The sequence below is a fragment of the Cololabis saira genome, chromosome 13, assembly GCF_033807715.1.
Source record: "Cololabis saira isolate AMF1-May2022 chromosome 13, fColSai1.1, whole genome shotgun sequence".
In the NCBI taxonomy this organism is placed as follows: Eukaryota; Metazoa; Chordata; class Actinopteri; order Beloniformes; family Belonidae; genus Cololabis; species Cololabis saira.
In genome coordinates this window covers 36502889-36528455 of record NC_084599.1, presented here as the reverse complement: position 1 = coordinate 36528455, position 25567 = coordinate 36502889, and the positions used below count along the sequence as shown (strand labels likewise).

The window sequence follows — 25567 nt, the reverse complement described above, 5'->3', positions numbered from 1 at the left end:
ATGAAAGAAATAGTTGATCACTCCTCTAAAACCTGCACTCGCTTTATAAAAAACAACAGATCAAAAGATATTGGCTGGCTGTTCTACCCTCAAAGCCCACATGACACGCAGAGGTGGTGGCCAAGTGCACTTTAACCACAGAAAGGTCTTATATCTGTCAATCAGCTCTTGCAGAAATGACAAATATCCCCAACTGAAAGGAGACGCACCGCTTTTTGTGATACTGCTACAGCTTAGTGTAACAAACCCTTGTGCTCTGAACAAGGCTCATCACATTTGGAGAGTCCCGTTGTATTCAGGGCTGATGTTCCTGCACAGCTGAACCTGCCATGGCTGGCTGCACTGAAACTCATAAACTGTATCTCCATCAGCCAGTCTGAAACGATGAGAACCAAGTCGTAGAGACGCTCTCTCACACTGAAGAGTGGGTGCTATCAGGGCCGAAGGAGGAGCACAAGGCCAGCGATGCTGTCTGTTCTCCACCACTGCTCAGCTGCATGGACACCAAACCTGCTCTACAACAGCTGGATGCAGAATCTAATCACTGTACATCGGTGAGCCCCTGGACAGCAGATCCAACCCTGATTCAGAACAATGATCATCTTAGACTAGGGCTGGGCAAAAATATCGATACGCCAATATATATTGTGATAATTTGCCGGCTGATTCTATATTTCAAATTTGATTTTTTTCCCCAAAAAATAATAAATCATGTTTCAGATGGATTGTAAATAGAGTATGACATTATTGTATTCATGGATTTCAGTCACGTGACATTTTTTGTTGTCAGCGCCATCTTGAGGACCGACCGAGGACCTTTCCGTCGCGCAGCCAATATGGACATCTCACCTAATAACTCACTTAACTCCCGAAGAACAGCAAAGGGAATCTACAGAAAATTGACTCTTTAGGTTTCGATCCGTATCTAATATCTAATCAATTACTGACTCCACTCCAGTCTGCCAAAAACCTGCCAGATTTGTCGTTTGCGGACATATATATCTACCTGGTCCATAATCCTCCATACACCGGCAAAGCTCTCAAAGCTTTTAAAGTACCAAAGCTTACTGCTACTTCACATCAGGATGGGTTAAAGATGCCAAACTTCATCATGTGGAGGCCAAAAAAATGTTCGTGGTAACAGGAAAGGTAAGTGACAGTCTGGTGATGAATAGCATAAGCATTGAATTGCCTGCACAGGATACGTTTATGTAATGAAAAGTAAGAAGGCAGTTCACTTTTTCAGTAACGTTACTACTCTAGAAAGTACTGTGTGACGTCACATGATATCGATGAATACATGGGCTTAAATAATATTTTACTGTTGTATGTCAGTGGTCCTCAACCTTTTTTCAGTGATGTACCCCCTGTGAAATATTTTTTCAGACAAGTACCCCCTAACCAGCGCAAAGCACTTTTGGTTGTAAAAAAAAGACCTAAAACAGAGCACTGTGGCATCAGTAACTGATTTATTAAAACATAAAAATATTGCTGCTATGCTTCAACCACGACTCCATCGTTGGTCCAGTGATTGACAGGTGAAGCCAGGTTGCATTTGACAGGTTAGGTGGAACCATCCTGGTGTGGGGGAAACTCTGGGGTTTTAGGATAATAAGTTGAATAGCCTACTCCTGAAGATAAAATTCATTTTATGAATTTAGACTTATATTTTCCTCAATTATTTCTGAAATATTTATTTTTAAAGTATTTTTGCATGGATGCTACTTTTTAAATATATGTATATTTTAAAATCTCACGTACCCCCTGGAGTGCCTTCACGTACGCCCATTTGAGAACCACTGTCGTATGTTGTAACTTTAGCTTGTATAGTTACAATAAAATAGCATGGATAATTTGAATTACAGTACATTGTTTTGACTCAATTTGTCCTATGAACTATCACGATAATCTGATGTACATGCAGCTCAGATTTTAAAATGCATGATGCCTTTTACAGTTTTCAGCGAACTAAGCATAACATTGCATTATAATCGCAAAAATTGGATTTTGCAAAATCGTATCATGGCTCAAGTACCGTGAGGTCCTTGGCAATACCCACCCGTATCTTAGACCACTTTAAAGATCTTACTTAATCTACAAAAAACTATTATATTCAATTATTTATAGCATAACTTAATAACCAGTGAAACTTATAAAGAGAATTGCAGTACTGGCCCTAGTACTGATGGATGAAAGTCAGCCCCCTTACACAAAAGATAAAACAATAATTCCCTATACAATAAAGCCAATGAGTCCTTAATGCTGTTGCCGACAGTGAAATGACAGTTTTCATGATGCAAGTTCATGAAAATGAAACCATGCATCATATGGATTACCCTTCCAGTAATTGGTATGGTAGAGCCCCTTCATCTTAATGTTTGAGGTGCTTTCCTAGTTTCTCTTTTAAAGCAGATAAATGTACAATGAAATGAAAACATCTTGGTATAACATTGTTAGCATTAACGATAATGACTTTGACTTAAAGAAAGATTTCCAGCCGAGGGCGCGTTCAATTGCTCAGGAATAAATGTAGAGCAGAACATACTGCGTCTTTACACGATTAAGAAAAAAAAAATGGAAAAAACAAAAATGAAGACTGAGACCACGGCTAGTATTAGAAAACAATGAATATTAAAAAGTGCTGCAAAACAAAGGCTTAGTAAACATAATGGGGGTTTCCACTGACACTAAACACAAAGCAGAGGGTGGGTGTCTGTCTCCCCGCGATGGCGGTACAGGTGTTAGGATGAAAAGGGGAAATGACCTAGTTTTCCACTGTTTCAGCATAAAAACCTAAATGAGGGGGCTGCAGAAATTTGCAAGAGATTTGAGAGAATCTGTGATTATTTGTACGATTGTGCTTCATTTGCTTTATTCTTGTTAAACATTTATGCAGTGCCAGAAAATGGTTTCAAGACAGCTAATGCTGAAAGGCAAAACTGTATAAACTGTATATTTAATTCCTTAAATCAAAATCAAATAGGTTTAAAGCAGCTTTTCCGACTTAAATCATTCATTCTTTCAGTCAATTAATTTATTATCTACGGAACCTGAGTCCAGGGGCACAAACTCTTTTCTCTTGAAATAAAATACATTAAAAATGTTTTCTGTTAAGTTACTCATACTGAGATAACAACCACAAAAATACCAAAGCATAAAGGACAAGGATGTAAACAAAGCAAGGTTAACTGGGGCATGACATGAGAACCTAAGTCAACATGCATTACACTGTAGAAGGGATTTTTATTAAAATCTGAGAAATATAATGACAGAATAAATAAAACTCTTGACTACAAACTTGTGGTTAAATGTTATAAAAACTCTAGGAACTCATAGGCCCTGTCCCAATACTCCCACTACTCCTAGTTTTCAGCCCTACCCCTAAATTTTGCACGTTCCCGTGAGGGTAGTGGTGTCCCAATTCCTCTTTTCACCTAGGGGTAGTGAAGAAAAGTAGTGTAGTGGCTATGAATCTGTCCCTATGGATTGAGGGTTTTCGGATGCTCACTAGTTTGATCTAGGGACAGAAAGATTTCCCAGAATGCTTTTCGTCGTCATTTGTGGACTGAATCAAAAAAAAAAAACATGGCGGACATTTCTTATTTTTTTGTGAAAAAATCTATATTTTGAGTTAGTTTCTGCATAAAAATGCGTTTTGATTACATTTCTAGCGATAAATATATATTTTACTTTCATAATATTCACTCAGTGAATGTACATAATCACTTGCTTGCCCGTTGTTGTGAAGTCTTTTTCAAACCTCGCCAGAATAAAGGCTGATTTATGGTTCCGCGTTACACCAACGCAGAGCGTACGGCGTAAGTTACGCGGCGACGCGCGCCGTACCCTACGACGGTAGCTACAACTGTTAGATTTCATCAATTAAACCAACATTTATCTTCCTAAATGATTTATTTCAGCCAGCGGTAATTCTCAACAGAGCTGCAGGTTTCTCCCCCGGGACGACGGTGCAAGTTGACCTGGCGATCACGTCTGTACTCCGGCTGCTGCTGCTCCGAGCAGGAGGCTCTTCTCATCTCCAAAAATATCGGGTCAAATTTCTTAAGAGGCGTTATTTGGATAAACTGAGCCCAGGTTGGGGATCTTAACGGTTACTTTTACGCCTGAAAAAATATAAAAACTTAATAAAGTGGCATATTAACAGCACTACAGCTGAAATTAAACAGCTTTTGGCTCTCAGCTTCCTGATTTTAGGGGTGGTGCTGAAAGTAGGAGTAGGGGGTGTATTGGGACAGACCCCTGGGAAGATTTCAAGTGCCCTAAAATCTGTCCCTTCTTTTTTAGGGGTAGTGAAAGAAAGTAGGGCTAGTGGAAGAAAGTAGGGCTAGTGAAAGAAAGTAGGGGGAGTATTGGGATTGGGCCATAATGAATGCCATGAAACCACGATTAAAAGAGACAGAGATTGTAAAATGCAGCTTAAATGATTTTGGCTACCAAAGCACTTTTCAGTGATTTTACCAAACACCTGGACAAAAAATTGCATTTTTTTATTTATTTATTTATTTTTAAAGATGCTCACCTCTCGATGCCCAGCTCCTTGTTGCACATTTGTTGAACCGAAACCACCGCCTTCTTCTGCACACCCTGTCGCAGCTTGAAGTAAAACTTCTCTCGGTCCTTGGGGACGGGGCTGCAGATGAAATTACAGGAGCACATTAAACAGCTTCCAGCTGGTGCGGATAATTAAGGAGTAAACAATATAATGTGCAGCTTTGTCTATGCGTCATCCGAGTAAAACTGCATGAGCTGACCAAATACCTGTAGTTGCCTTTGCCATCATCTTCTCTGATTTCCAGCGAGACGCTGAAGGTGTAGAGGTCGCCGTCAGGCGGACTGGACAGCGCGGAGTCTCTGGTGTCTGCTGGCCGCGATGAACGGCGGAAGGCCGTGGAGAAACTGTAGAGGATACGACTGACCTGGATGGAAAACAACGAGAGGAGGTGACTAAAAACATAAAAAGAGAAGTAAAGGTGGCAGAAAGGGGAAGGGAAATAAATCTAAACAAGATGGACACGAGCAAACATTGAAAATACGGTTAGATGGACACTAAAACAGTAAATAGCATCAATATATATGCATTTTAAATCTAAACTTGAAAGGAGAGAACAGTTACAGATGAGAAGAAAAATCATGACAAGACAACAGCACCCTCAGCTGTTTTACTACTGTCAGTTCTGGTAGTTTAAAAAGGTTTTATAGAAGTACAGACCCTTTATTAGTTAGTAAACAGGCTTTTAAGGTTATAGGAGGCCAGCCGCCTTTAGATGATTATACAGAGTGGTCTGCAGAGTGGTTGTGCAATAATCATTAACATTATGGGTGTCATTTATGCACAAACCACGGATGCTCTCATGAAAGCTTAATTTTCCATCTCCTGTTAAAAGGATGTGGTTTAATAAGAAATTTTAAGGAAATAATGTGCATATTTCTTTTTCCAGGCTGATAAGTCCTGAAGGAGATGTTTACTTATACCAGGGCGTGTCTGGAACGTAAGATCCTACAGTAAGCAGAAAGAAAAATGATGCTTTAAGTCTTAGTTAAACAGAGTTATCTAACATCCAGTCTTTTTTAATGTGTCCATGGTTCACACAGCCTGGACAAGAGAAAAAAAGAAAAAAACTCATGCATAAAGCATTTAATTCGACCCTCCAGCACTAACACTCGCTTCTCTTTGGAATATTTTGATGTTAACTAAGGGTTATTTCCTCTTCACAGTTCAGAATAAAAGCATGAATATTATCTAACATTCAAACTTTTGTTCATTATGAATCTCACGGTTTCATAATGAGTTCTCTTTTACTCCATTTGGCTATAAAAAAAAACAGTCACACCCTTTTTTCACAAATCTTGATCTGACCAGATAATATTTCAAACAAACAACTTCTTTTTCTCACAAAAGCCCTGAATAATTCAGCTCAGTTCAGCTCACAATGACTTTATTAATACATCTATTTATTTATATATATTAATGAATCTCCTTTTAGTTATGTATAAAGTACCTTTGTAAATGTGTTTGAGGTCCCATTTTATTAAAAAGAATGAAGAAAACTCAGGTGACTACAGAAGCCTGTCCCCGAGTTTGTCTGAGCGTTAAGACGTTTGTATGTTTATAGGTGAGATAAAAGACGCCTTCAGCAGGAACTTTTATGTGGGCCGTCGTTCAAAGGTTGCAGTGCAGAGTTTATGTGCTATAGGAAGTTAACGCATAAAGAAAGGAACAGTTTTCAGTCACATGAGTTCCAACAAGCTGCCATCATGAAAATAAAACCCAGTATGAATATAAATTCAGCCAGTTTTTGCATTTAGTGCAGGGGTCGGCAACCTAAAATGGTGAAAGAGCCATATTGGACCAAAAACACAAAAAACAAATATGTTTGGAGCCGCAAAAAATCAAGAGTCTTGTATAAGCCTTAGAATGAAGGCAACACATGCTGCATGTAGCTATATTAGTTAGAACTGGGTCCTCGGCTGCAAATGTAGCAAACTAATGTCTTTCTACATGACTCTTTTTGTTATGTGAATCTATGGAAGAGTATTATTGGCCAGGCAGGAGAAAAATAAAAATAATATTTTAGAGGAAGAAGATTTTTTTTTTCATTATGCACTTCGAGAAAAAAGTCAAAATGTCGAGAAAAAAGTTGAAATGTCAAGATTAATGTTGAAGTACAATCTTGTGAAAAAAGTTGAAAAGTCGAGAAAAAAGTCGAAATGTTGAGAAAAAAGTCGAAATGTCAAGATTAATGTTGAATACAATCTTGAGAAAAAAGTTGAAATGTCGAGAAAAAAGTCAAAATTTCCAGAAAAAAGTTGAAATGTCAAGAAAAAAGTCGAAATGTTGAGATTAATGTTGAAGTACAATCTCAAGAAAAAAGTCGAAATGTTGAGAAAAAAGTCGAAATGTCGAGATTAAAAAGGAAAGGAAAAAGGAAGAAAAAAAGAGAAAAAAAAGAAAAAAGAAGAAGAAAAAAAGAAGAAAGAAAGGAAAAAAAAGGTTAAACATTTTTGAAAAAGCTCCAGGAGCCACTAGGGCGGCGCTAAAGAGCCGCATGCGGCTCTAGAGCCGCGGGTTACCGACCCCGGATCTAGTGTAATCCTGAAAGGAAAACTGAGGTCAAGATATCTGCAGGATAATTTACATCTCAATGTTATGGGATTAAGTGTATTGTCACTGTAGAGCTGTATTGTGTATAAAGTGCGTGAAACTCACAGCCTCTTTGATTTGACAGGAGAATACGTGAATCTGAAAGTCCTCAGAACTTCGGTAGCTCTCAGTGAAGGAGAAACAGTCACTTTCCACCGAGCCCTCCCGGCCGCGAGCACAGAACAGCACCTTGTAGATGGGGAAGGAGGCGATCTCCGTTCCTGAGGCCTGGTCTACAATTCTGATGAAAAAAGGGAGGATTTGAGTCACTAACAACACAATAAGGCAATTTTTCTATCTTCATATCAAACTCGATTTGCAAAGACTGCCTGTACTAAATGGCATCAACTTTGTTTTGTAATTTATTTAAGAAGATGTCCTACGTTTAATCAAGAAGCAAAGCATTCATTGATAGTTCACTGGAACCGAAATGCCAAGCTCTTCAGTTAAATGACACGCTTCATTTCCTCTATGGTGCATTTAAATATTTCATGTTCCGTTTTCGTTAAATGAATCAGGATGACCGAAAACTTCCTGTCAGCTCATGTCATCTCCACTTCACTTGTAACTTATTTTCTTCCGCTGGCTGACAAACAAAAAAACAAACTTAAATACATTACTCAAGCTTACCAAACCAGTAATATTGTTCTATAATAATCAGGTTCAGGAGTTCTGGATGTCACAATAAGGAATTAAAGGGAACTCCCAGTACTGTTACAGTCTCGATTCGCATTAAAGTCTGAGACATGTCATCACAAGTAACAAAGTACAAATACTTGTATGTTTACGTTGTCATTTCTCAGAGGTGTCAATTAACGAAGTACAAATACTTTGTTACCTTACTTAAGTAGAAATTTTGGTTATCTATACTTCACTGGGGTAATTATATTTCAGACGACTTTTTACTTTTACTCCTTACATTTTCACGCAATTATCTGTATTTTTTACTCCTTACATTTTAAAAACAGCCTTGATACTCTATTTCATTTCGGCCTTAAAAAAAAAACTATCCAGTTAAATTGCTCCATCCGGATAGAGTGAATTTGGTTGTGGTTGTTTCAGATGTTCTTGTCCAGTTTTGTTCTTACATCCGTTCCCTCAGATTCCTGCAACTAAACTTGGATGTACATTCCAATAAAGGTTAGGATAAATGATAACATGCCTCTGAAGTTTGACTTTTTGCACCATTACAATACTTATAGGCAACTAGTGAAACACATGTTAATGCTCAATAGTACACATATATGGTTCTTTAATATATTTGCATTATACTAAGATGCATTCATTTTCAATGGCTTTTGTCCTTAATGGCTTTTTTCCCCCTTACATTACTTTTACACTTTAAGTAGTTTTAAAACCAGTACTTTTATACTTTTACTTGAGTAAAAAAACTTGAGTTGATACTTCAACTTCTACAGGAGTATTTTTAAACTCTAGTATCTATACTTCTACCTGAGTAATGAATGTGAATACTTTTGACACCTCTGCATCACAGGCTATTCCGTTTGCATTGGGTCATGTTGTGGTCTGTTAGTTTTCTAAACTTCTGACCTGACGGAGCCGTCTGGACCCGAGGGGACGTGCAGGGTGATGGGGATGGGGATGGCGCTCTCAGCTCGCAGCGTTTCCATGGCTCTCTGTGCTTCTCCCTCATTGCGAGGGGCTTTGACCCAGGTGCAGCCCAGGTACGATAACTTGTTGAACTGGACGCTGTCCTCCTCCAAGACCGTGGGGCTGCGTGGGGCAGGACACGCGTCTGCGGGCAGGCAGAAGATTGTTTGCATTGTTGCATCTACAGTGACTTAGATGAGAAGCTTTCAACAACAATGTGAAGTGAACAGGAAATAACAATGGATCCGAACAGAGAGGGGGAAGCCGCAAAAACGTGAAGAAGAAGTAAAGACAACAAGAAGGTGAGAGAGCATGACAGGAAGTTCATCCGAGTCCTCTCAGAAATTGCTTTTGACCAGGAACTTTCACACAGTCACACAGGAAGCAGAACAATGAGAGAACAGCTAGACTTCTACGGCTGATTCTTTTTTACCACCATGCTCCACATTTCCTCTGAGTTCACTCTGCAGCACGACCGCATGTCACCGGTGGTCGTGTGCAGAAAGTAACAACATCAAATGTGAGTTTTTCAGTTAAAATAAACATTTTTGAGGACAGCTGGCAACCGCTGATCTGGCATTACATAGGATCTTATTTGTTGTTAAAACTCCAGCACAAAAAATGAAATATTTTCAAATCTCACATCTTTGTTTCACTGCTTTTGTCAGTTGCTAAGTAATGAGACCTACAGTACACATATAAAATAAATATCATTTTACCTTTACCCATTTCTTGACATACCTGAAGCTCTTGCAGCTTGTAGAAAAGTATTTTTCATACTGGACGGCACTACTAAGTCACCTGGTGGCATAAAGAAAGGGCGTGTGCTTCCCTTCTGGCTGAAACTGTATCAAACGTATATCACGAGGTATTTCACACAGGACTTCCTCCGTTCCTATTTGGCAACTTACATTTATTTTTTCTGAAGCATGAACAGTTTGATAACCAGTTCTGAAACAAACATGATCAAAGTCCAAACCCTGACTTGAACAAACCTAACAAATTACCCAGGTCTTAACTGTTTCATAAAAGGTAAATCCAGGCTTTACATTAAGTTCCATCTATTAAAGGCTGATTTTTAATCTTCGATTGATTGATTGATTGATTGAGCACAAAACTCAAACATAACTGATGCCAAAGAAAAATGGAATCAAAGCAAAGAAGAAAAATATGACGAAAAGTATGATTGATCATGTATCTACAGGACTGTCTCAGAAAATTAGAATATTGTGATAGAGTTCTTTATTTTCTGTAATGCAATAAAAAAAAAATGTCATACCTTTTGGATTCATTACAAATCAACTGAAATATTACAAGCCTTTTATTATTTTAATATTGCTGATTATGGTTTACATCTTAAGATTAAGATTCCCAGAATATTCTATTTTTTTGAGATAGGATATTTGAGTTTTCTTAAGCTGTAAGCCATGATCAGCAATATTAAAATAATAAAAGGTTTGCAATATTTCAGTTGATTTGTAATGAATCCAGAATGTATGACATTTTTTTTTTTTGTAATTGCATTACAGAAAATCACAATATTCTAATTTTCTGAGACAGTCCTGTATAAGCATGAGCTTTTGAAATATCATGATGATCAATGCACCTGGATCGTGCAGCCTGGTCGTGTCAAGACCTTTCACTACGTCTGAAAGTCGCTGCGCATGGACCCGTTAGTGTTCTGTTTTTAGTTTTTTTTGTTGACCATCTTGTTCACGCAAACTTCCAAAAACAGTTGAGTCAGTGTCAGAGATTAGATAACAAGTTACTATAACATGACTTGGCAAAACTGGATTTTTGGTAAGTGAATGAAATGTGCACTTTTAGTTTAAATGTGTTTTTGGAAGAGTAACTTTAATCTAATTTTGTGTAGACACAAGAGCAAATACTGTACATACTTCTGTTTTAGATGATCTTTAGTGAAATACATGTTACTTAATAATTACGCAACACCATAAACGGTAATTAGTAAGAACAGAAATGATGAAGTGACTTTTTCCGAAGCGCAAAAAAGTGATTTTTCACTGCTGCTTTGTGACAGTGAAACAAACCGTCACCGTTTATTTCACTATTACAAAGCAGTGAAACAATCAGCTTTATGACAGAAATATTTTCATGGGAAAAATAAGTTTTATTCCAGGTTGCAGTTGGTAGGTTTATTTTTGTCATATTGGCAGAAATTACCACAATTTTCTCATTATATTACACAAACTAGCTAATTTAAGAAACAAATTTGCTCCTTTGGCACAATCTGTAGCTCGCAATATAGTTAAGTTTCTATGGCTCCCGTTGCAGCTCCTCCAATCGCAGGCAGGGGGCGTGTTTGCCAAATGTCAATCAGAGTTGTACACATGCTCCCGACAACCCTGCACCCCCGCCCCTCCAGTAAATGTAAATATTCGCAGCCACCACTTGAACAAAACTAGATCTTACGTGGTTGAAAGAGGTTTATTGAAATGACGAATAAACAAATGCTGCAGGCAAAGTTGTAGATTTCTTCTTCTGCGGTTTCTGCTTACATATGTGAGCAAAGTAAGGAGAGAAGAAGAAGAATGTTGCAGAGAAGCAAAAAAGAACGAAACTGCCTGAAATAAAACTTGGCTGAATACTGGAGTTCCCTTAATGTGTGTCATCACTGGTTTAATCTCAGGTATCTGTTGTTTGATGCCTTGGGTTTCCATAGCAACATAACTTCCTCGTGCTTGGACACTACAGCCCAGATGCATTTTTTTTTTTGGGTTTGGAGTCTGTACCTGCAGGTTGAGTTTCCAGTACTTGACTCTCCGGTTCCTTGTGCTTTTCCATCTTTTCCACACAGCTTTTCTCTACTTTCACCTCGTCATCATCCAACACCTCCTCCAGAGCTTTTTCCAGCTGATCACTCCCGTTCAAAGACATCTGAAGCAGACAGAAGGACAGAAAATTGGATATGGGGGTAAAATAAAACCAAAAAAAAGTATAACGCTGCACAGATAAAGCATAAAGGAGTGTTGTGAACTGAGTAAATTGGTTTGTCATCTTGGCCCCTTGGACTGTAATTACAAGAAATCATATAAAACGTGGGAATAAAACACAATGAACACAAACTGGGAATCTAATTAAACCATTTTCAGACATAGTATACATAACAGTAATGTTTTCATTCATTTGTTTTAGCAATGGTTATCAATCATTAAAGCAGCACAATGTAACTTTCAGCTTTTGTTGAGTTTGGCGGCTCCTTTGGACAAAAGCGGTAGTGCTTTACCAGAAAGAACTACATTTCCCATGAGCACCAGCGCGTACTGCCAGAAAACTCATGTCCCTGTCGCTGCATTTGTTTTGATAGTGAAGGAAATAAGACGGGACAGACTTTCAAAACTACTTTTCTGTTTTCAGCGGTCGTTTGCAGGATGGATAGCGAAGAGATAATGTATCTATTTTTGGCTAAACAATATAATATGACGATGTTGAAAATCATTAAGTTCAACTTGGTTCTATTATTGAAGTCACCCCCGCCCCCCTGTCCTGTTTCAGCCAGATAATGCGCCCCAAATTACTACTGCACCTTTTTCCTGTCACGTTTTTTAGAGGGACTTCGTCATAAATTAGTAGTCCAACATACTTACTGACAAAATAAAAAAATACTTTATAACCTGTGAATAACTGAATGCCCATTCCTTATATTTTGCAGATCAGCCATGCACAATTTTACAGTTCTCAGGAAAAATACTAGAACCCAAGACGATGTGAAAACATTCTAATTTTGATTCTTATTGAACATAGAACTCTACATTTACATTTGTATCATAACAATTCTGTCTCTTGTTTTATCCCCATAAATCCCCATCGGTCAGACATCACTCAACGGCTTTCAGCGAGTGAACGCCGGACCAATGTTTATTCTTGTCCGGGATTTTTATTTATTTATTTATTTATTTTTGTCCGGGCATTTATCTTGTTACTCTCCCGCTTTCTTTTTCGCCTCCTCCGATAAAACTTTTATTTTCTTCATTTTTTCCGCTGCTTCGGCCATGACACCAGCTTCTGCTGAGCTCTGTGCTCCACGTCCCGCCCATCTTTCGTCTCGACTATGAATCGGGAAGGAGGGGGAAGTGACGTATGCCGTAAAGCAGTCCAAGCCGTAAAGATTTGTCGTTTTTTAGTGTGGAAGGGTTCCTAGCATGCACCTAGAAGTTACATAGTGCCAGTGAAGGAGATACAGACCCCTCAGACCATGACAGAGGTGTCATTAAACCTGTTGGAAGTTGATGTTCCATCACAATGACTCTGGAAATATTAGATTAAGGTGGAAAAGTTACATAGTGCTGCTTTAATACATTTTGTCTGACAGTTCCTCACTGTTTTATTCAGACATGTTGAAGTGACAGTCAGCCACAAGGACTGTGCAACCTTTGCCATTTCAGCAAAACTGGACAGTAAAATCACGAGAGGCCTGATAACAGTCTTTCACAATACTTGCAGCGATAGATAGAAGTAGATCAAAATATCACATGATAAAGTTATTACAATAACAAAAAAGTTACAGGTAACTCTTCCTTATTCTGCTGTCTTTATGAGAACGGTTCAGATGTAAAGCTGTTGTGATGCTCGGGTCTGACCTTGAGCCTCGGTTTGCCCTCTGATCCGTGCGGAGAGCCGCTGGCGTTGGGCTGGACCAGAACAAACTCCTCACTGGTGACGGTGGCCACGGACTCTGTGGAGCTGCTGACTTTCCCCAGCGAGGAGCTGTCATCCATGGCTCGCAGGTTCACACGGCGTCTGCTCGGGAGACCGGGACCCAAACTCTTCCCTTCACCTCCAGTCTAGCCGGCACCGCGGGAACGGACCCTGCAACGAACACAGACCCGGTCAAGACCTTCTCCTGGCGCAGCCGCCCAGCTGCACTGATAAACAACATATGGAGATAAAATGATATGGTTAGAAAAAACAATTGTGAATCTAATCTTATACATGTTGTGACGCAATTTCTAAAACGAGTTTTCAGCTCAACGTCTACTTAATTTACTTTTAGATCACAAGACTTGCCCCTCACAGCGTCTGACAAAGGCCAGGCCGGCGAATAAATAACATCATTGAGTTTCCGTTAATCTTATCTTTATGCCTCTTATTGTTTTTCTTGATCCAGAACTTCAGCGATAAATGTTATTGCTTAACTCAGGAGTTATCAAGCGGTATAATCTGATGTTCAACACCAGTAGTTGGTTCCTAGCAGGTACCGTCTTGTAGGAGATGTTTTATTATTTAAACCACACTAAAGTATTTTATTAGTGTGGTTTAGTTTATTATCTAGTTATTTCTTATTATTTTAACTACTTATTTTTCAATTGTTTTATTATGTACTTTTATGTACTATTATGTACATTTTTTTTTAACAATGAGTGTGTGAGTTTTTCTGTGTTAAATGTAGATTTTATTATGTAAAGCACTAGGGATGGGCGATATTTTACCGTTCACGATGTACCGTCTAAAAAATTCCCCACGGTAAGAATTTGTCATCTTGTGGTAAAAACGATAAATTCCCTTTGATGACGTTTTTGTGTAAAGCTGATTTATGGTTCTGCGTTAAATCCACGCACAACGTACGTGAAGGAAGGAAGGAAGGAAGGAAGGAAGGAAGGAAGGAAGGAAGGGAGCCAAAAAGAAAGAAAGAAAGAAAGAAAAAGAAAGAAATGAGCCCAAAAAGGAAAGAAGGAAAGAAAGAAAGAAAGAAAGAAAGAAAGAAAGAAAGAAAGAAAGAAAGAAAGAAAGAAAGAAAGAAAGAAAGAAAGAAAGAAAGAAAGAAAGAAAGAAAGAAAGAAAGAAAGAAAGAAAGAAAGAAAGAAAGAAAGAAAGAAAGAAAGAAATTAGCCTAAAAGAAGGAAAGAAAGAAAGAAAGAAAGAAAGAAAGAAAGAAATTAGCCTAAAAGAAGGAAAGAAAGAAAGAAAGAAGCCTAAAAGAAGGAAAGAAAGAAAGAAAGAAAGAAAGAAAGAAAGTAGCCTAAAAGAAGGAAAGAAAGAAAGAAGCCTAAAAGAAGGAAAGAAAGAAAGAAAGAAAGAAAGAAGCCTAAAAGAAGGAAAGAAAGAAAGAAAGAAAGAAGCCTAAAAGAAGGAAAGAAAGAAAGAAAGAAAGAAGCCTAAAAGAAGGAAAGAAAGAAGCCTAAAAGAAGGAAAGAAAGAAGCCTAAAAGAAGGAAAGAAAGAAGCCTAAAAGAAGGAAAGAAAGAAAGAAAGAAAGAAAGAAAGAAAGAAAGAAAGAAAGAAAGAAAGAAAGAAAGAAAGAAAGAAAGAAAGAAAGAAAGAAAGAAAGAAAGAAAGAAAGAAAGAAAGAAAGAAAGAAAGAAAGAAAGAAAGAAAGAAAGAAAGAAAGAAAGAAAGAAAGAAAGAAAGAAAGAAAGAAAGAAAGAAAGAAAGAAAGAAAGAAAGAAAGAAAGAAAGAAAGAAAGAAAGAAAGAAAGAAAGAAAGAAAGAAAGAAAGAAAGAGTGATACATTTTTTAGTCCATACCGCCCATCCCTATAAAGCACTTTGCGTTTCTGTTGTATGAAAAGTGCGACATAAATAAAGTTTGATTTGATTTGATGTAACAGCAAAAACTGCCAAGCATATTTAATCAAATAACTTATTCTGATGCAAAGTAGGATGTTACTCTTGTTTTATAGTCTTGTTATTCATGTTTTAGCAGAACTGAGATTCACCTTATTCCATATTTCTGCCAACTAAGCTTGAGATTATACGATCTGGGGGCATAAGAGGCACCAATACCAATACTCTCCCAACAAAATTCCCCCCAGTCATGTGTTGTAATCCAATAAAAGAGCGTGCTGGTGTATTTTTCTATAGAAACACTATGTATTTTTTTTTCCCTTTATACTTGTGTGACTGTGACTGACTGCAATTTGCCAGATACAAAGGTATTTTTAACTGTTCTGAAGATCTGCAGCGTTGCCTTCTGGGAGTTTAATCCCTTCCGTTGGGTCATTTCGCTTCTCTTTCAAAATCATTCATTTGCTTTTGTCAAGTACAAGTCTGATACTGATTTCCTGATGAGGTGGCGTCTTGTTTCCATCTTGCCACACAGCTCGATCTGATCCGTGAAAAGAAGGCGGCTGATAATTGCTCTTTATTTATAGATACCAGTCTTGATGGTGGCATACAGCTTCAACAGCTTTGCAGTGGCTTTGAAAGTAATCCTTCATAATCCAACGGCACTCTTGTTGCAGCCTGATAAATGTTGTAAAACTCCAACCAGACCGTATATGTGGACCAAAGGCATAAGCTTTTTTTTTTGTCGTCGTTCTAGTGATTGGCTCCTCTGGTGTCATTTCCAACAGATTATTGACCTGTAGTTGGATGCAAGGTGCTTGGGATCTTACAGAAATTACAGAGGTGTCAAAAGTATTCACATTCATTACTCAGGTAGAAGTATAGATACTAGAGTTTAAAAATACTCCTGTAGAAGTTGAAGTATCAACTCAAGTTTTTTTACTCAAGTAAAAGTATCAAAGTAAAAGTAAGGGGGAAAAAAGCCCTTGAAAATGAATGTGTCTTAGTATAAGGCAAACATATTAAAGAAGCATATATGTGTACTATTGAGGATAACATGTGTTTCAGAGAGCAGCAGATATGATGACTAGTTACCTATAAGTATTGTAATGGTGCAAAAAGTCAAACTTCAGAGGCATGTTATCATTTATCCTAACCTTTATTGGAATGTACATCCAAGTTTAGTTGCAGGAATCTGAGGAATGTAAGAACAAAACTGGACAAGAACATCTGTGCCACAATCACAACCAAATTCACTCTATCCGGATGGCGCAATTTAACTGGATATTTTTTTTTTATAGGCCGAAATAAAATAGAGTAACGAGGCTGTTTTTAAAATGTAAGGAGTAAAAAATACAGATAATTGCGTGAAAATGTAAGGAGTAAAAGTAAAAAGTCGTCTGAAATATAATTACCCCAGTGAAGTATAGATAACCAAAATTTCTACTTAAGTAAGGTAACAAAGTATTTGTACTTCGTTAATTGACACCTCTGAGAAATGACAACGTAAACATATGCTATTGTCCGACCTTTAGCAGGCCACACATGATTTATGAAGAATCATCATCATCATTGTTTATAGATTTATTAAATTAGGTGAGGACACAACACCAGACATACTGCAAGAAAGAAATGCGTGAAGGAGCCACGGTTATATCACATGCACACAGAGCGCATTCATGCACACTTAAACAAGGGAAATTAAATTCATACACTCGCCATCTGCAGACCAACATATGAGCAGAAAGAGAAAGCATCAGGGTCATGTGCTCCGTTCACTGTTATTAAATTAGAGAAACCTCAGGATGACAGAAAAATAAGCGAACATTCCCCCCCATTAACTCAAGGAAATAGCTGCAATGATAAACCCATTAAACTGAGAGGGAACGCAAGCTTCCTGGTTCTGTTGAAGCTCATCCTTCTTCCTCTAAAAGACAGACTACAACTGAAGTGTGAGCTTATTACAATCCTGTCTGTTGAAATACTAATTTGGACTATGCAGACAAGACATTGCGTAATTTGCTCCCACTCATCTCAAGTGTGTGACGCCAGTGCAGGAATCAACTGGCAGCTTTGCGACCAACAACCTTCATGGAAAGTTTGAGTGGCCAGCGTTGCAGGCAGACGTGCAACACCCACTGATGCAGAGCCAAGACACTCAGTCTGGAAGGGTAACTTGTCAGTTAACTGCACCGCCCTGTCACAGATTTACTAGTAACAACAGTCAGACACGACCTTTGAAGTTTTGTGTCGTACAATGAGCCAACAAAACATGGAAATGAAAGAGTCACTGAAGAAACTGTTTGGAGACTTTTCCGCATCTATCGAAGGTTATTGCATGCAGTATAATATTTTTTTTTTACTTATAGAAAATACTGGTTGCATTCATAACATGTGGGTCAAATCTGCTCCTCCTGCTTTACGAGACTGATGACTTCCCTCCCTCTGGGGAAGAAAAAATATGCTAAGGCAGCCCAACCTACTGACTTTCTTTTTCCTGCCTCCCATTCACAGAGAGATTACGGGCCGTACTGGACAGACCAGTAAACAGAGCAAACACAGCAAACCTGTTCATTCAGGACAAACATAACAACACCGTTCATGTTAGGCTGTGTCTGATTCTCCTCAACATCTGAAGAGGATCAAAAACAAACTCACATGCTATTCCAGTGTTTTAAACAATATTTGATCTTTTCTTAGGACAACATCAATAAAATATTTTGATTGTTTTAAGGCACTATACAGGACTGTCTCAGAAAATTGGAATATTGTGATAAAGTTCTTTATTTTCTGTAATGCAATTACAAAAACAAAAATGTCATACATTCTGGATTCATTACAAATCAACTGAAATATTGCAAGCCTTTTATTATTTTAATATTGCTGATTATGGCTTACAGTTTAAGATTAAGATTCCCAGAATATTCTAATTTTTTTAGATAGGATATTTGAGTTTTCTTAAGCTGTAAGCCATGATCAGCAATATTAAAATAATAAAAGGCTTGCAATATTTCAGTTGATTTGTAATGAATCCAGAATGTATGACATTTTTGTTTTTGTAATTGCATTACAGAAAATAAAGAACTTTATCACAATATTCCAATTTTCTTTTCTTATAAATGTGCGAGCTTTAGTATTTATTTTCCTTGATACTTTACGATCAATTCAAAATGTGCAGAACAGGTTGTATGCAGTTAGATTTGGTGTCTTAGGTACATGACTGGAAAACTCCTTTTAATGTTTAGTTATTAAAGTTTGCATGACATGGAAGTTTATTTCCTGTACTGCAGGTATTTATTGAAATATCAGTCATCGTCCACACACACATGCATCCACAAAGATAGTATACCTGTACAAGATGAAGATAAGCCATTCAAATCGCTGTTGATGAGAAATAGTTCAGCTTCCTGAAACTCACTTCATGACACAAAACCTGCCTCCTGAAGTGTTTTTTTACTGCAGTCTTATCCATCTTTTGAGTTCACTGCAATCCACATAGTGTGACAAGCACCTAATGAACTCGGCTTAAACGTCATCTTTGAAGCATGCAGAATGCAGCGGGACAAAACCTAGTGAATAGTAGACAACAAAGGCAGCTGAGTAAGCATCTAACATCACCAGGGTGTGCCGACTGTGTTGCTCAGAGATAACAATAACTGCAATAGTTCAATGTATTGGAGGAGGAGCAGAGAAGGAGACTGTGTGGCCTCTGTGGTGGCGGTCGGAGGAAAGAAGCCGATTTAGGGTGCCAACTTTCCCCCCTTCCCTACTATCATTTCCTGTGAGGACGGCAGCCAGAACCATACCAGTTATTTTCATAGCCAAATACAAGTTATGATCTGTTTGTCTGTCCTTGTACATTCAAAAGAGTTGTTAAAAACCTATAAATACTGCAAGCACACCAGCCATTTTGACTGAAAGTGCAGCGGCAACATAATGCATAATAGAAAATTGCATTTCTGTCATATGGAGGATTCACCGTGATATTAGGCTCATTTATTCTTAATGTAGTCGCTTCCATGCCGAAACCTCGAATACTGTTTTAGTTACATCATCACAGTGAAATAGCACTTGTAAACAGAAACTGCTATTTTGGGCTATTCTTGAATAATCTGCATCACAAGTATCTGAGTAGCTGATTGACAGGCTAACGTCATATGTTTTTAAACGCGTCATTTGGCTTCATTTCCAAAAACGTCTTCATAAATCAGCCCTGGATAACTCAGTGGGTTGAGTGGGCACCATTTGTAGACGCTATAGTCTACAAAGGCAGCGCAGGTTCGAGTCCAGGCCTGTCACTCTATACTGCAGTGTCTCGCTCTCTCTACCCATTTCCTGTCTACCTACTTTCTCAATAAAAGGCCCCTAGTACCACAAAAACCTTTAAAAATGTTTTAAATCAGTCACCAGCTGACCTTATCTTTGTTATCAAATATAGAAAAATCCTTAAGGGTTGATGTCTAATTTTGTCCAATTAATAAAATCCCAAAACAATCCATTTACAATAATATTAATAAAGAAAAACAGTAAATGTAGTTAGAACTGAAAATTAACCTTTCATGCTTAGTTAGCCTTAAAGATGACTAATATTAAAAATTTTTATAGACACATTTCTACAATTTTGCAAGATGCCAAAACACAAGATGATCTACAATAATAAAAAAAAGAAATAAAATTGTCTTGTGCCTTACTCAATGTTTAGACACCACAATAAGAAAGTAACTAGAGCATAGAAACACGACATCGGTAGCATTAAGGTGGAAGTAAATTTAAAGCAAAAGTGGCTTCTTGGAAGTGCACGAACAACAACAGAAAAGACTTTAATTGTCCTAAAATTGTTCATCATTACTGTCTTGAGTCCTGTTTCAGTGGGCACCTGGGACAGGTAACCTATAATACTACAACAAACATCCATTGTACGCTGCAGCCCCAAAGGTTCTCTGGTGAAATTAACCCACCCACAGGTTAAACAAATATTAGACAGCAAACAAAACTAAAAAAGCCTCTTTTGAGTGCAGTGATTCAACCCTTTCTCTGTTGCGTTAATCTAACTTCAAACACGTAGGGAGGAAGAAAAGTGGTGCGCCACCTTCATTGTTTTTCTCACAAATACCCACTTGATCATCGAAACTAACAAAGCAAGAAACTCAGTTCTTTACCATGCAGGCCATGTCATTATACAATCAATACAGACTATATCATATCCAAAGTATTTAGTAATTGTCAAACATAAGTACCATTTTCTCAAGTCGCCCACTCGGCCTAAAAGGAATATATAACTTGTTATCATGCAGACAGATCCTGATGTCACCCAGACGTAAATCCTGTCCACAAACACTGGGATACATGTTACAGCTACAGTGATGTTAGTGAGGATTAAGTAACACTCAGTTGCACATCTGCAAATATTTCAACAAAATATCAAACTTCTCAGACACCTTCAGGTTCCTGGGATCCAGAATCTCCCGGGACCTGAAGTGGACCACCCACATTAACTCTGTCAGGAAGAAGCTCAGCAGAGGTTGCACTTCCTGCATCAGCTCAGGAAGTTTAACCTGCTGCAGCAGCCGCACCACCTTCTACTCTGCCATCATTCAGTCTGTTCTCTGCACCTCCATCACTGTCTGGGTCGCATCGGCCACCGAACTAGACATGCACAGACTGCAATGGACAATTAGGTCTGCAGAGAGGATAACTGGGACTAACTAGGGCTGGGCGATATGGACCAAAAGTCATATCTCGATATTTTCTAGCTGAATGGCGATACTTGATATATATCGATATTTTTTCTGTGACATAATTGGGGTTTCCCCCAAAGCATTATAGCATAGCATCTCTGTTAGCTTCATTTTTTTCTGAGGCAAACCCTTAAAAAAAAGTCAGTTTTAATACAAAGCCATGTACCAAATGTCAAACAGGTACCTTTATTAACAGAGGTCTGCACAATATCAAAATGTATAAAACAAATGAAATTAATTAATACAATGTAGACAGTAACAGGCAGACTTCTCCACTGAGGTTGACAGCTGTGCAAATAACAAAACATTTGTGCAAATCTCAAATAAAACATGTAAACAGATATTGCATCTCTTTGAGCAAATCTCAAATAATTACAACAAGTCAACACATTTTACAGATTTTGTACCAGGAAAACTAACCTGTCAACACCGTCAGGTTTCAGCACACACAGGTACTTTTTTTGCCAGCGCGAGGGGTCAGCGTTGATGTACAGTCAATTTGTCACAAAATAAGCTATATCGATATAAACGATATTGTCTCGTACCATATCGCGTTTGGAAATATATCGATATTAAAATCTCGATATATCGCCCAGCCCTGGGACTAACCTCCCATATACCCAGGACCTGTACTGGTCCATGACCAGGAAACGGGCAGGTAACATCTCTGCAGACCCCTCACACCCAGGACCAGGACCAGGACCAGGACCAGGATCAGGACCAGGACCAGAACTAGACCCCTCACACCCAGGACACAGTCTGGTTGAACTGCTCCCCTCTGGACAGCGTTACAGAGCTCTGTACGCCAAAACCTCCAGACTCCGAGACAGTTTCTTCCCCCAAGCTGTTGCTCTGATGAACTCTCATCACTCAGAGAGTCTCAGAGTAATCAACCACTGTGCAATAATAATAATAATAATAATAATCACCACAATAATATGCTGTAACAATTAGGACTGGGCGATATATCGAGATTTTAATATATATCGATATATTTTCAAACGCGATATGGTACGAGACAATATCGTTTATATCGATTTTAAAAAAAATTTAAATTATGATTTTGATATAGCTTATTTTGTGACAAATTGACTTGAATGTTTTATTTGAGATTTGCACAAATGTTTTGTTATTTGCACAACTGTCAACCTCAGTGGAAAAGTCTGCCTGTTACTGTCTACATTGTATTAATTGCACAGTGTATTTGAATTTAATTGTTATGCAGGAAAGGGATATTTGTTTTATTTTATTCAAGAAGCATTTTTATTCTATATATGCAGGCAGTTTATTTTTATTTCATTTGTTTTATACATTTTGATATTGTGCAGACCTCTGTTAATAAAGGTACCTGTGTGACATTTGGTACGAGGCTTTGTATTAAAACTGACTGTTTTTTTAAGGGTTTCCTCAGAAAAAATGAAGCTAACAGAGATGCTATGCTATAACGCTTTGGGGGAAACCCCAATTATGGCACAGAAAAAATATCGATATACTGTATATCGAGTATCGCCATTCAGCTAGAAAATATCGAGATATGACTTTTGGTCCATATCGCCCAGCCATAATAGAGTCTCAGAGTAATCGATTACTGTGCAATAATAATAATAACCACAATCATATGCTGTAACGATGCACCTTTCAATAACCATGACTACCTCATACTGCTGCACCTTTCACTTTTTTTTTAAAAATTGTATACATGTTAATAAGACATTTGTCTATTACTGTTTGTAACTATTTAAATCTGGGTTCAGTGAGGGGAAAAAAACAAAACAAATTCCCTGTCTGGCATGTTCATACTTAGCCAATAAAACTTATTCTCTTATTCTTATTGTATGAAGGAACTGAGTCTAATATTAATTACTAGTGAATGGTAAATGGTCCAGCTCCAAAAGAGTGTCACTTGAATGCATCATTAAATACCGATGCTCTGATTTCCACCTGACCAGACTGATGTAAGTATTTTATTCTCATTTTGAATGAATTATGAGATAAATGACTGCTGTAAACTGATTTTGCTCAGGCCTGGGAGCATTACAAAGTCTGACAGCATCAGCAGCTGGCTATTTCCACCTGTATCTCCATTATTAGTGTTCAAATGGCAGTATAAAGTACATATGTATGTATTTTCAGGTTTGAAAGTGTTCAGATTATTTCCCAGCAGCTACAAACAGTAACAGCTATTAGCAGCAGCGAGCTAAAGCTACTATTAATGCTAACCAGCTCCAAGAGCACAACAGTTGCAGCAGGGAGTTGCACACGACAGCTGGGCAGGAAAACGAGGTTTATTCCCCAGCAGAGCTGGATGTGACAGATGAAATAAACTACTTACTTGTTTTCGGCGCTGCTGGAGGTTTCGCTGCTCACAAGAGTTGCAGCACAGATCGTGTGTTTAGGATGACTGCGAGGATGTTTCACTCGGGAGCGTTTCCGGTAATATGTCACGCATGCGCGTTAGTCCTGAAGCTCTGCTTTCACATTAGATACAGTAGACCAGACCAGAGGTGGGTAGAGTAGCCAAACATTGTACTCAACAGTGGTGGACAGTAACGGAGTAAATTTACTTGAGTACTGTACTTAAGTACATATCCAGAGGATTTGTACTTTACTTGAGTATTAGATTTCTTTGGTACTTATTACTCTTACTTGAATACATTTCCAAGACAAATATTTTTACTTTTACTCGAGTAAATTTCTAGGAAGGCTGAAAAGTACTCGTTACTTTCAGGTCTGCTCTTTTTTCTTCTTCCCTAAAATCCTATTGGACACAAGCTGTTTTTGTCAAAGGAGGAGACCTATCACAGTGCAAGCTCTCCACTGGGATGTACGTAAAGCGGAAATACGTCAAGCCTCCTCAAAACGATACCGCCAAAGTAGCCTGCGTTTGTCAGGTTCATTTGGTTTCAGTTCATGATTGTTAATAAACTCTGCATCATCTGCTGTCCTCTTATGATCCCATTCATTTGATTTGTTTTTGGTGTTTCTGCAGGTTTTATATAACATTGTGGTTCTAAAAGCAGCACATCAGTGCAGCTGGTTTCAAAGAGTTAATTCTCAGAAAACAAGAGTTAAAAGATCCTTAAATTAATTTAGAAACAATATAGTAATTTACTGATGTGGAAAATAAGAAATTTACTCTTACTCTTACTTTTACTTTTACTTAAAGTAAATTTAAAAGCATTTACTTTTGGATACTTAAGTACCTTAAAAAGTAATATTTTGACTGAGCTACTTTTACTTGTAACGGAGTAAATTTTGACCAGTAGTATTTGTACTCTTACTCAAGTACTGGGGTCGAGTACTCTGTCCACCTCTGGTACTCAAGTACTGTTATTTTTTCATTTCATTTCATTTTATTTCATTTATTCCATTCATGGTATATCATCTTAATAATGTTGTACAAAATTTCATGAAGTACACATTATCACCATGAAAGAAAAGGAGCAGGAAGAAGAAAACTTATGATACCTGCCCCTCTCTGTTAATACAGTTACGTTGACTTACTGAACACCAATCTATCTATACACATATTTATAACAAGAAAACAAACAAAAAATACCACTCTATCTATTTTTTTTCTCTTTCTCCTTCTTCTTTTTTGTAGGCACTTATCTTTTCTTTTTTAAACATTTTCTTCAGCTGATACAAACTTGTGCAACTTTTCAGTTCCTTGCTTTGTCCATGCCATAATTTTACACCTGTAACAGAAATACACATTTCATATTTGTATTTATTTCATATCACATATTTCAGAATAATATGACTCAAGTAGTAAAAAGTAGTCATCCAAATAATTACTTGAGTAAAAGTAAAAAAGTATTTGGTGAAAAAACTACTCAAGTACTGAGTAACTGTTGAGTAACGTCTGATTTATTTTTTTAACATAACCATTCAAACAGACAAAAGTACAAAATAATCATCTTCAGGCAAATTAAATCAATGAAATAAATTAAAATTAATAAAAAATAAAAAATAGCTTAAATTAAAATAATCTTAAAGTAAATTCAAGTACTTTCATAAATAATAAAATAAATAAAATAACAGAATAAACAAATAAATTAAGCACAAGTAGCACAAAATTTCAAGCCTTTGTACTTTTCTTTTTTAACCAGGCAGAACTAGAACAAGCCCATGAACTCATAGAAACTCAGTGTGTGTTTGAGTCTGTGTAAATGTGACAAAAACATGCAAAAACAAAAAATGTTCCCAAAGAATCACTCAGTGATGTCATGAGATTGACGCGTACGCAGATAAAAGGGATAAAAGAAAAGTAACAAGCTCAACGTAGCCTAATGTAGCGGAGTAAGAGGAACAGTTTCTTCTTCACAAATCTACTCAAGTAAAAGTAAAAAGTATAGTGATTCAAAACTACTCCTAAAAGTACAAAATTTCCCAAAACTCACTCAAGTAAATGTAACGGAGTAAATGTAACTTTGTTACTACCCACCTTTGCAGTAGACACACTGTGTTATAGAATAGAATAAAATTTGCATTTTGAATAGTGAAATCAAGACCTGAGATCCTATCTTCAGA

At 37.6% G+C, this 25567-nt stretch overlaps 1 protein-coding gene across 1 annotated transcript in view; it reads right to left on the bottom strand.

The window, feature by feature from the left end:
• The window catches only part of rabgap1l (RAB GTPase activating protein 1-like), a 166429-nt gene extending 142993 nt beyond the window's left edge, over positions 1–23436 (bottom strand). The window contains exons 1-7 of the mRNA XM_061738822.1: positions 23367–23436; positions 13375–13603; positions 11527–11671; positions 8714–8918; positions 7229–7403; positions 4780–4937; positions 4541–4651 (exon numbers count right to left, since the gene is read on the bottom strand). Coding sequence (XP_061594806.1) covers positions 4541–4651; positions 4780–4937; positions 7229–7403; positions 8714–8918; positions 11527–11671; positions 13375–13512 — 932 coding nt within the window. The 5' untranslated portion in view covers positions 13513–13603; positions 23367–23436. The remainder of the gene's footprint in view (positions 1–4540; positions 4652–4779; positions 4938–7228; positions 7404–8713; positions 8919–11526; positions 11672–13374; positions 13604–23366) is intronic.
• Positions 23437–25567: the final 2131 nt, after the last annotated feature.